Source organism: Accipiter gentilis, chromosome 9 (assembly GCF_929443795.1).
Source record: "Accipiter gentilis chromosome 9, bAccGen1.1, whole genome shotgun sequence".
NCBI lineage: Eukaryota > Metazoa > Chordata > Aves > Accipitriformes > Accipitridae > Astur > Astur gentilis.
The window spans coordinates 17,282,415-17,294,843 of record NC_064888.1 but is presented as its reverse complement, the minus strand read 5'-3'; the positions used below and the strand labels follow the sequence as shown (position 1 = coordinate 17,294,843).

General features: G+C 34.6%; 1 protein-coding gene across 25 annotated transcripts in view; it reads right to left on the bottom strand.

Annotated features, from left to right (window-relative positions):
- Positions 1 to 12,429, bottom strand: part of KCNMA1 (potassium calcium-activated channel subfamily M alpha 1) — a 531,710-nt gene that overhangs the window by 129,358 nt on the left and 389,923 nt on the right. For all 25 annotated transcript variants that reach the window (XM_049810032.1, XM_049810031.1, XM_049810033.1 and 22 more), the window contains one exon: positions 3,057 to 3,166. In XM_049810032.1, coding sequence (XP_049665989.1) covers positions 3,057 to 3,166 — 110 coding nt within the window. The remainder of the gene's footprint in view (positions 1 to 3,056; positions 3,167 to 12,429) is intronic.

Here is a 12,429-nt window from a genome sequence, read left to right as displayed (position 1 = left end):
TTTAACAGGTATGGATTGATTCAGCATCACTGCTTCAGAGAGGCAGAAAACTGTACTGGTCATATTAAGTGTAGCTTAAATCTCAGAAGTCCAAAAGTGCCTACGATTTACCTCACCCTCTGCGACAAGTCAGAAATCTAGTTGAACAGAATGATCCAAAGATAGAAGTGAGAACTTGACCGTTACAGGTAGCCCATGTTGTCCTTGCTCTGTGAAACACTGGCTTAATTTGGAGTCACTCTCAGACTAGGAAGTGCTACTACTATGAACATATCCAGAAAAGAAATAATCTGTTGTGGAGCTGAGAAAGAATGCAGACAAGTGCTGAGTGTCACCTACTCGCCTAACTTAGCTCTCCTTTGTCACAACAGTGAAGTTTCTAAGACTTCTGTGATTAGCTCCCCAAACAGTCTTTTATAAAAACATACAAAAAACTTCATGACTGAGGTGGGAATATATGCCATAGTTATAAACCATGCAACAATATGATACACAAATACAGAGATAATGACTTCTCTATAATTTTGCCTTTTATTAAAACATGGCTGTGACATTTGATTGAATGAGTGACTTCAAAAATAGAACCAACAGCAAATGGGCCTGATTTAACATATATTAAAACAAGTGGACACCTTTCATATACTGTTTCCACTGCTAGGTCAAATGTGAATCCATGGACATGCTAGCCTCACTAGGAAAATTTTTGGGTGGAGAATGGTGGGCCTAGAACCTGGTTGAAGGTTAGCCTTGCATTAGTAAGTGTTAGAAGGCCCACTAGAAGACTCTGCGCTAGTGGGGGACAGTTTGGTTAGTTTATTCTTCAATCAGCAACATCCACACCTGGTCCAACAATATCCAAGGGCACAGAATGATAGGAATTACAGTCACATATTGAAAATGTACTGGTGGGAATATGTTCACAAAGTACACCCACATATACTCAGAGTTATAAATAAAACTTGCAGACTGTTACTAACTTCTATTTCCATCTAAATCTTCACCCTGGTGTTGACATCAAAAGCTTGAAATTCTTCACCAATACTGAGTGTCCCATCTCCATTGAAAGAGGAGATGTTTCTGCACTCTCTTTGTGTTTCTTATCTAAACTGTAAGGCAGCCTATTTACCAAAGAATCACATTCCTAGACTGGCAATTAAGACCAATAACCTGAGGAAGCAGCACATCTCATTTAGTTTCAGTTTTAAAATGTCATTGACTGCATGAATTTTAAAAGCTAAATTACAAAAACTGTTCTTAAAGTCTGCATATTTTGTGGGTAGTTGATCACACTGAGCCCGTCCACTGATTTTATTCCCCCTTCACAAACCAATGCAATGGACTTTTTACTGTCCTTCAGTTCTGGAAATTGAATACCCAATTCTTACTGTAATTAAAATACCTATGTACCAAACTCATTAATATGTAACACTACATTTTAATTTTCAATGTGCTTTAATTAACCTGACTTTAACAGAGTTATTAAACTGTTGGAAAATTTGAGATAAATCTTTTTCTTTAATTTAAACTAGGAAACACAGTTAATTAAGCCTCCAGATAATCAAATGCTTGAGGAGACCTCCAAAATTTAGACATGTTTCTACATGTCAATAAATGCCCTTTCTTTATTGATTATTTTATCTCAGCTCTACCAGCATAGTTAAATGAATGTCAGCTTTATGTCAAATACAGTCTCAGTCACATGTTTCTAAGGACTTGTATAGAAACTCAACTGTTTGACTATGGTTGGTGTGGAGATTCAGTTTTCATGATTGCAATTAGTGTGAACAGCACAAATTACCATTCGTTCTGAATATAGTTCAAATTTCTAGAATACATTATGGCATTTTCTATTTCAAGATATCCAGGCAAAGTTTTGTGCTTACAGTATAAACATTTTCCCCAATAACCTAGTCACAGTCTGGTTAACACAGTGGAGGGATGGATTGTAAGCCCTTTCATTTTACTAGCACATTGAAGACAGCTCTGTCATAGCTACGTCCCAGAAAAAGAAAGATTTTTAAATGGTTAACATTTGTCTAACAGTTGTTTCTCCCTTATTCTTATGCCATAACCTATGTTTATGCTAGTGTAAAAATCAGAAAAGGTGGGAGAAGTGAGAGGACTTAAAGCAAAATCATTCTCCTTTACATGAGAGAGATCTTACTTCTTCCTCTATTTCTTCCTTTAAGAATGGAGTCTGTAGAAGTTTTTCTATGTTATCTAGTTAGACATCAAACTCTTTCGAGTAGGGTCTGTTTCTTTTTAAGCATTTGAACAGTCCCTAGCAAAAGCTGTCCACAGTCTTTGTTGTGACCTTTTGGTACGGCTGTAACGAAGAGCAATGCCAACATAAGATGAAATAAAACTGTGCTAAACCATCCTGACTATGTTTGTGGCCACAGTAATTATCATAGAAACCTTGTGCATACAAATGTCTCATTCACAGAATCATTCTAGGACAAATATAAGGATTTTCAGTCTCTAGAAATCAAGTTGTAGCATGGCTTATGCTATGGTTATATACTATATGCTTCAAATACTCCTGTCTCATTACAGAATAGATATACTTTTTCTGACATATTTCACTTGTTAAAAGTGGTTTGCAACCAGATCTACAGAGCTCTAGATGCCACACTGCTTATATGACTCCACTACATCTGTCTCAATTAATGAGTAGTTTCCTTGGAATGGGATGTAAGCCAAGATGGTGATGCTGACAAGCATGATTCAAAGAATGGGAATCATTATTAGAAACAATAGGACAGCACTTATGAGTAAATAACTCAATTTAAATGGATTGCTGATGAATCTTTTCAACACTGAAAACATTTATGCTTTCATTTACAAAAACTTAATTCCAAATCTCTTCTGAAAACAGGCATTACAATGTTTGGAATACTTCCATGCAGTGATTGCTTTAATGTTTATTTTTTTGGATCTTATCTGATGTAGCAATATTAGGACTGTAACAGAGTGAAAAGGTCTCCTGTAGAAACCTTAGATTTCACTTGAGAGAAGGCAAATACTTATGTGTATTAATATGTATTTCTACTTACTCACAAACTGCAGGGAAGGACAAACCCACAAAGGCACTAGACAGGTATTCTGTATACATTTCATTTGCAACTCCTTCCAGGTAGTATTTCTGCCATGTATCTTCCTCAATCTAAAACAAACACAGATGCAGAGTTATGAGTAAAACCAAAAGCTTTCTTTAAAATTTACAAACAACTGCTTAAACATGAATCAGATTTTAATGAATAAGTCAGCAGACTGTTATGGCAATTAATATTGCTTATTTTTACAGGATTTCCTGGAACGCCAAAAGAAAAAAAAGAGTCCATGTAAGTCAGTAACTCAAGTATCCTATGTAAAAATAATACACTCAATTCTTGGCAAGCACATTCAGCATGAGGTGAAATAAGATTGTACAGACCTTGAGGAAAAAAGTTTCTCAATTTTCTCTTTCTGAAAATTCTCTAGTGAAATGGTTGCACTGTATTGTTATTTTAGTGTCTCTAACAATGTTTCAATTATTTTCACCTTGTTCAGAAGTTGATCAGCAGTCAAAACTCATCCTTAAAATTATAATTTTTTTTTCATCTCTGCATCTATAACTAACAAGGAAATATAAGAAACATATATTGAAACAATTTATTCAATGGTCATCAGTGCTTTAGGGCAACAACTGAAGAAAACCTTTACTGCTAAATTCAGAGATCTTTGTTGAAGGTACAAAGGAAAACAAGTCAGAGATGCTACAGGACTACCATCAAAAGCTCAATATATAAGTTTCTAGTGGTATTTGAGGTGTGCATGCAATCCCACCTAGCTTCCAGCTGCTGCCCCGGGGTCTGTGGATGCCATGTCATATCTATAAAGCTTATGTCTCAGACACTCTATAAGGTCTTTCAATTAGCATCAAACACCTATATTAAGGCAACTGGGTTGAGCTGCTTAGTATCTATCAGCAGGAACAGCACCATAATTCAGAATAGGAAATACAAAGCTAGCTGACAGGACTGGAAATATGGTATGACCTAAAGCTATTCACTGCTGAAATCCCAGTTCTCTAGACCATAATTTGTGCCTTCATCCAAAGTTTGTTCAAGATTTGACTGTCACTCCCAATGAGCCATTCCTAGGCAAACTAGGGAAACCACCACAAACACGCAGCCTGAAATATCTAAGGCTTCACATCAAACTGTTGCTTCCCTACTTATTACATCACATTAAAATAGAGCAAAAATTTCAACCACAATGGGAGATTCTTGCATGTAATTTCTCTTTGGCTTTATTCACTAATTGTGCTATATAAATTGTGTGAACAGAGAAATTCATATTTGCAAAAATTATACACAGCACCAAAAAATGTATTATGATAATACAATATATAAAAATTAGTGAAAAACATGTCAGTTACATCAGACTAGCAAAAATAAAGTGGGGTCGGGTTTTTTATATTTTATATAACCACATTTTCATTAAACAGAGTCTATATAACTAGATAGTAAATAGGAAACAAGAAAAAAGAGAGAGACTGAGAGATCAGAGTTTTTAATTTTCCTAAAAAAGGCACATGATTTTACAGATCATTGAAATATTTATCTTGTAATTTAGTTCATGTCTAAAAGCTATATTTTATTCTATGCAAAAAAATAAAGAAACTCATAGTTCCACTGTTTAGGTAGCCCCATTATGGTCTTCATCTTACAGAGCAGAAAGTAAGACAGCATTGAGTTTAGATGTGAAGGCCACAAAACTGACATAATGAGAAAGTATTTTTTAAAAAACTATTGGTAGAGATTTGCAAAGCTACCTGAATGGCTGAAGTACCAAATACTGACTGATTTGAGAAGGACTTGGCTCTCTTAAACATTTCACTATTTCTCTTTTTCTGATATCCCCAGCTTTTTCCGAAGCTCAGTCTACATTGTGTAAAGAGATGATGATACTAATCCTGCAGGAAACAGAGCGGTAGCCAGGCCCCGTGAAGTGGCAAAAAGGATGCTTCAGGAACATCCATTTTCATAAATTACTGCAGGTAAAGCTCAAATGCTTTCATCTACACTGCTGATCTTGCTTGTCTAAAGTACCAGAGCCAGTGTAACAGCAACCAACCAGGGTTTTTTTCCCAATACATAGAGAACATTCAGAATTTCAGAAATTCTTATCACAGAATTCAGTCCAGTAAGATAAACAACTTATTACTGCTTTAAAATTTTGTGCAGCTATATTACAGCCCGCTATGTTAAATGCCTTGGGTAATATCCAGTCAAGGATTTTAATGGTATCAAGTGCCTTATGGCAGCAAAACACAGGCCTGTATATTCTTTATGGTAAAAGTATTATGGTATGTTAGGAGAGGTGTGGGGTTTGTTATGAAAATATGTTCCTAACAGCAATATATACATACATCTCTGTCAGTATTCAAGAAAAGAAATTAATACATGGATTGTAAATGACTTGGGTAAAGGTGTCCAAATTAATTTTGCTGCTGTTCAGCAATAAATCAAATTGAGAAAAGCATTTTAAAGCAAGAACTTATCTTTGTCTGTTGTGTCAAACCATAGCTGTTTTTAAAACAGCATTAAAGCAAGAAGTTCTTGCATAACATACAGGGCTTAAAGGAAATCTCATCAAGTAAATTTAAAAAAGGATAAAAATTTAAGATGGGAAAAATTAAAGGACATGCTCTAATCATCAGACAGTTCAGTCTGTGACCAACAACATACTCTATGTGCTTATATCCAGCAACTGGCTTTCTGCCTCTTAAATTTAAAAAATGAACTCATGCCTACATAGATATCATTCAAAACTTCTTTCTGGATATTAATTCTATTTTTCCTTTAACTGGTTTGTTTATATTGGTGTTTCATTAGTTGTACTTATTATTCTACTCCAAATTACGCTTCTAAACAAGGTATAATCAGATGAAAACGTTAAGTGTTTAACAAAACTTTTAAGCTAAGTAATTGATATTTTTTTATTTTAAATTAAATCTTTAGGAATTTTTAAAATCTTATATGCTTTAGGAAATAAAATTATATGAGCACAAGCTGTAAAAGTAAACTACATTTTAAAAACAAAAGCTATAATGGTTACAGAGTCCTATTTATTCCCCAAGAGTCTAGAACAGATTTTTCTTGTTCCTTCTTATCCATTTTTATTAAACACTTAATATTTTCTAAATGTTTTAAGTTATAGTTTTGTATTTCATATTCTTAATTCAGTTCCAACACATGAAGCTCACAAACCCCCACAAAATAAGAATTCTATGTAAATGCAGTTATGTTCCTCTTCCCAGTCATTTTATTGCTTTTTTGGAGAGCTGTCTCCATCTCCACTTCCTCTGCCTGCAGTTCCCTGAGTCCTTGCCCTTGACTCTGCCCCTTTATTTCTCTTCGCTACCATATAATTACCTAACATTACCCACAATACCAACAGAATTGTTTCTCTAGGCTTATGTCCTGTATATCTTGCTTTGTATTTCCCTCTTAACTCCTTTATCCAAAGGGAAATGTCAGCCTGCCTAACTGACATGTACTAGAGGATGTAGAGCCACCAACTGACAGTGCTTTTACTGACAGAGTTCTTTATCTTACTTCTCCATCAGCAGTATTTCCACCTCCTCTTTCAAACCTCTTTTAGGCTCATAATGTGGTTATCTTCTTTGCCTGCTTCAACCTAGTCACTTATTCTATGCTTAATTCATACAGACCTCTTGTCTTCCCACTAATCAGGATAAACTATGGAAAAAATGTCTAAATCATGTTAGAAAAAAGTTCACTTTTAAAAGCTTTAAGAGACAGCAAGATCAGTTCCATGTCAAACTAGCATTTTATGGATAGACAGTACCAAAAAAACGAGGGATGCAGTACTGTCATACATACTAATCTCAGTGAGAAAAACAGGATTATATTATTCATTAACAGGAAATAAAGCAACAGCTACATCAAAAGGCTTCAGAGAAAGGGAACTGCAGTTGAGCCTCTACAGTTGCAGAAGCACATCAGGAATGTACTGTCCTAGCAGCACATGTAAGAACTACAGCTCTGCTAATTGTCTAACTTAAAGAAGCATCTTCATACCATGTCCACACATGGCTTGTATTGATGAGCTTTTCAAACTCTTCTACAACTTAAAAACACCTCTTCCCTGTCATAGCCTGAACCATAGCTTGTTTAAACCACTCAAACATTCTCTACTGATTCTGACATGCTCAGGATCATTGAACAGCACAAAGCAGAAAGAAACAAGAGTGTATTTTGACATAAAGATTTAAGTTAGAAAAAAAAAAAATCAAAATAATTTTCATATTATATCATTAAGTTCTAATATTATATTATTAAATAAAATCTATTGTATTGTTATATTACATTATTAACTATTATTATTACTTTTATATTATATATTATTTTACAGTATAACTTTAATTGGAATTTAGTATGACCCAAACCTCTCTTGGACAATTTTCCAATATTAAAAAAAATCTGAATTCCACAGCTATTTCAACAGGACTTCTATAGTATTTTATATAAAGTTTGCGTTTTTATCCTACAGGCTGAGTACAAATTTGGCATTCACAAATCTTTTGCCCATGTTAAACTAGTCAAAAGGCACTGTTTCAAAAGAACGTTCTAAAGAACAGAAGGATTGGAAACTTTTCAAGAAACCAGTGAAATATAACTTACAATGAATTTATTTCTTTTCAATTTTCTTCTCCTGTTGATAGGCTGCCAAGTAACCAGTTACTCTAGTTCTGGAGAAGTAAACAACTGCAAGAATAAATTGCAATATGGAAATGTTCCAAATTATACATTCCCTGACAAGTGGGATGCAAGCAATTAAGAGAAATTTCTTCCATAGAAATTGTTTCACCATTCAGAGACCATGTGGGATGCTAAAAGGGATTTGCTTTGTATTATTCTCCACCACACACAGAGAAGTCACATCACATTTTTTATAACCCTTTTATTTATGTGAAGCTTGCAAATGTTGCTGATCAGCAACTCTTTATATACAGAAAACAGATAAAGTGCAGGCTTGGTAAAAAATAAGAGTAATGATAGCAAGGACATGTTTGTAACTTATGGTCTATTTTGTGGCTTTTTCTTAGATTGACACCACCTGGGGTTGGAAAAAAAATACACAAATACACTATGTCTTTCTCCTTTCTACTTTCTTCCCTTGCTTTCTTTTCTTTAGGCAGATGGTTTTGATTTGGAGGAATGAACTGCAGATCAGACCTATAGTTAAGTACTCACCCTTAGTCAAGGACTAAGAAAGGACTGGAGAAAACCAAACTCATTCACCAAGCAGTCATCAAGCTTCACTGGTTAGTGTTAAATTAACCTTCATGAAGTGATTGGAATGATTAAGATATGTTCTCTTAGAATACCATGAAATGTTGATTAATGAATTTAAAGAATTGCTGATAGTTGGGATGCCATAAAATATTACAAGATAATGATAACAAAGGACTAAAGATGACCTTTACATTTTATCTCCACCTGAACCATGACTTGCCCCTGTGATTTCAAAGACAGAGATGGTCACCTGCCTGGTATTTTTTGAAAGGGAGTACCTGCTGGTCTGCTAGAATTGAAGCTATTATTAAGAACCTCCATTGTTCAATATTTCTTTCCTGATTCCTTGAGTCTTGCAGTTTCCCTGAGTTTTAATAGAGTAAGGTTCCACTGATAAACATAAGCAGTTTCTCCCCTAATCCATGTCAGTAAGGTACTAATTTAAAAATCCTTAAAATGAGAAAAAATACTTTAGGACTCATTGTGCTCTTGACTAATTTAAGCCTTTGTGATGAAATTTTAAACTCTGCTGCTGCAGTTAACCTCAAAAACTGAATCCCTAAACAAATCTGAGTCTCCATAATGTGTGTTTATTTTCCTTTACAATACTTAACCATAACTTGAGTGATTGTTGTGCAGTCCATCTCTGGACTTAGTGATCTGTATCTACTACTTACCCATACTTATCTATATAATAAGAGTAAGTAGCCAAAAATTAACTGTTAATGTAGAGATGAAATAATCTGTCCCATATGCACTTAAAAATTTGATGTTTACATGTCAGTTGCCTGAAAACAACGGGGAATAGTTAAATGTTATGTAAATTTTATAGAAACAAAAAAGCCCAATTTGGGGTGAATTTGGTTCAAGATGCTACTGATCAAGGTTACCACAAATGTCATTTAGTAGAACCATGGAAGTTACCACAAATGTCATTTAGTAGAACCATGGAAGTTATTTATCTGGTTAAGGAAATTTATTTTAGGCTACCTGAAAATATTACTGTGCTTACAAAGACAAAAACAACCTTGATTTTAACTTGAAAAACAAAGAATAACCTACAGTAGTTTCAATTTTATGGTTATAAAGATAATTTTGTTACTGCAAATAATTACTGGCCTATCCTATTTCAGCTCCTGACAGCAGAATCTGGATACTTGTATTTTCTACCTTTGTACAGTATGGACTAATACAGTTGAGACAAAGAGAACATATTTCATTTCAGTGAAAAGTTTTCTGTGGTTAAGCTTTGCTTGTTGGCGGAACAAACACATTCCAGCAAAAAGCATAAACCTATATTAAGTATTGTGGGTTCCAGGAAGCCAAATGTGTTAGTTTAGTTCTGGTATCAGAGAGTGATATCAGACTTTATCTCCTGTTCACCATTATCTCTGCGGATAACTGCCAGTTTGAGAAGTTCAGAATTTAAATCATAGAATCACAGAATGGTTTGCATTGGAAGGGACCTTTAAAGATCATCTAGTTCCAACCCCCTGCCATAAGCAGGGACACCTTCCACTAGACCACGTTGCTCAAAGCTCCATCCAACCTGGCCTTGAACATTTCCAAGGGATGGGGCATGCCATCCTCAGATAAAACTTTTATTGTTTACTGGAAAAAACTGTCTTGGTAACAAAAATTGTGAATAATTAAAGAGTCAAATACCGCTTTGGAATGAGGATATGTGCCTTAGCTGGCAGAATAATTAAAGCAGAAGTTAATGCCACTCAATATTTAGAATAGAATAAAATGTATCAGAAAAGCTGCAGTGAGGAACAACACAAAGAACGCCAGAAGGAGTGAAGTACACAAACACAACAGCAGTGAACCACTTCACTGAGGGAAAAATAACCAAACAAAATCCTTGATATTATTTGGTCCTGCTATTATTTATTCTTTTCCCTTTTACCTCTTCTCATTTCTTGCATGTTATTTCTGCTTTCCTTTAGCCTCATACATAGGCCTCTACAGATCTTATATAAGGTATAACTGTTGAATGAAGACACAATAATTGATCAAGAACAATTCTATTCCCTTTTTTTAATTTGGACCTCCTTTACTCATCAAATATTGGACACCTCAAGTGTATCACCAAGCAGTTACAAAAGGCACTTTTACATGCCTTTCCTCACAGAAAAGAGTATCTGTCTTCATGAAAGACCTTCCCCTGCATGATCCTAAAGAGAAGGCTTTGCAGGCCATTCTGTTATTTTTATCCCTGAAGTTAAATAACTAATATACTTCAAGCTGATACCTCAGCAACATGAGTAAATGTAACATTCTAGAAAAATAAGACAGCACAATTAGCAGCTGATACAGCAACAAGGAATCATTCACTATCTTCTACTGCTGACCACACTATAAATTATTAACAATAACTACATAGCATTTTCTTTTGACTTTTGATGTTGAATCATAGCAAAACTTTATCACAGGATGCTGAGTTGGTACAGACAGTAAGAAGTAAATTTTTTCTTCAGAGACCTTACAAACTCAAGAGGAAATCTTAACAAATAGCAAAAAAAAATAAAAATTAAGTTATTCTGATCACAGCTAGGAAGAAATGTATAGAGAGTTTAGGTAACTGCTGGACCTCACGCAGAATGTGCCATACCACCACAGTGACTTGAATCTATATCTTCCAAGTTCCTCTCTAGTACTGTAAGCACACAGCTATCTTTCCCTGACTACATTACATCGCAATTCTGTCTCCTGGGTAGTCATAAAACAAATTACCCACTGATTCAATAGCCTATATGAAGAATAGCTGGAAGATGACATAGTATATCCCAAGAGAAGAAATCTAATTTTCATCTGTATCTTTTTTTAAGTCACAATGCTCCTCTGCTCTCTTCTATCTGTATATAGATACAATGTTGTTATCAGCAAATATATTTACATAATACAGTAATTTCCTAGTGAGACATGGTGACAGAAATATGAAAAAACAATGTACATCTTGCAAGCACAACCATTAGTATTGTCAGGAAAAAAACTAAACCCCTAATACACCCAGCCCTACCCACTGGCAGTGTCATTATCAGGAGCTCTGTCACCCCCACTGATCTATCTTGTTCATAGCATTTGCTTCTCAGTGTAATGACATAAATAGTTACATGAAAGAGATTGAGTATATCTGAACCTCATAATGCTATATAACCTCTTCTGTCAAGATCTAAGTCTCACTATCAAGACAGAGAACTAATGCTAGAGCTGTTGTAGTGTGACCTAGGATCTTTTATTGCATTTTGCAAGGCAAAAATGGGAAAAGGATGGCGGGGTGTCTTTATAAATATTAAGGAATTGACACAATGAAAATTCCTTTATAGCACAATGAAAGCAGCTGTAAAGTGCTCCCTAGAATTGAATAAGTTCAGCTCATCACCACCAAGGAAGGAGAACAAAATAGTACAATGCCTTTGAGAATAATTTCAGAAGTTTGGAAGAAGATCATCCATTTGATATCTTAGACATATATTCACTTTTATAAACAACCTTATCTAATTTAATAATAAAAAAACCCACAAAAAGTACAGTAAATGAATGAGTTATCTCTCTAGAAAAGCACTTGAATATTTTAGTTCTGTTGTTAAAGTGATCTTGCTTTATCTACTGGTCTAATTTTTTGTGTTCAGCATATGTGTCCCATTATGCAGTATTCTGTCTAAATGCAGGTAATTCAGAAATTCTGAATGGTCTTCTGAAAATTATAAGGTTTGTATCAAAAAATTAAATAAAGTGTTGTGTAAACAACATGAAAGTTGTTACCTATTTCCTGTCTAAAATACATATAAAATTTTCTGTTCAAAGATGCCCAGAAGACCATGTAGAGAAATGTTTCACAAAAAATGCCTAGAAAATAACATCTTCACTGGGGCAATTTTCTTGAGTGCTTGCCAAGCTGTTTTCATCTACTTCCATCTAACAGAAAGACTCCTACCTCCCCCTACGTTCAGAACACTTCCAGGCCTTCTTGATGTTTAATTTTGTAATTCTTTCCTCCACAGCATTGTGGGTATTTTTCTAACAACATAGATGAGAATAAAAAGGAAGCACACACAGAATATTCTTGATTGGTAGTTGAAAAGAAGTTGTACATTGAAAGCAATATATTTTAAAC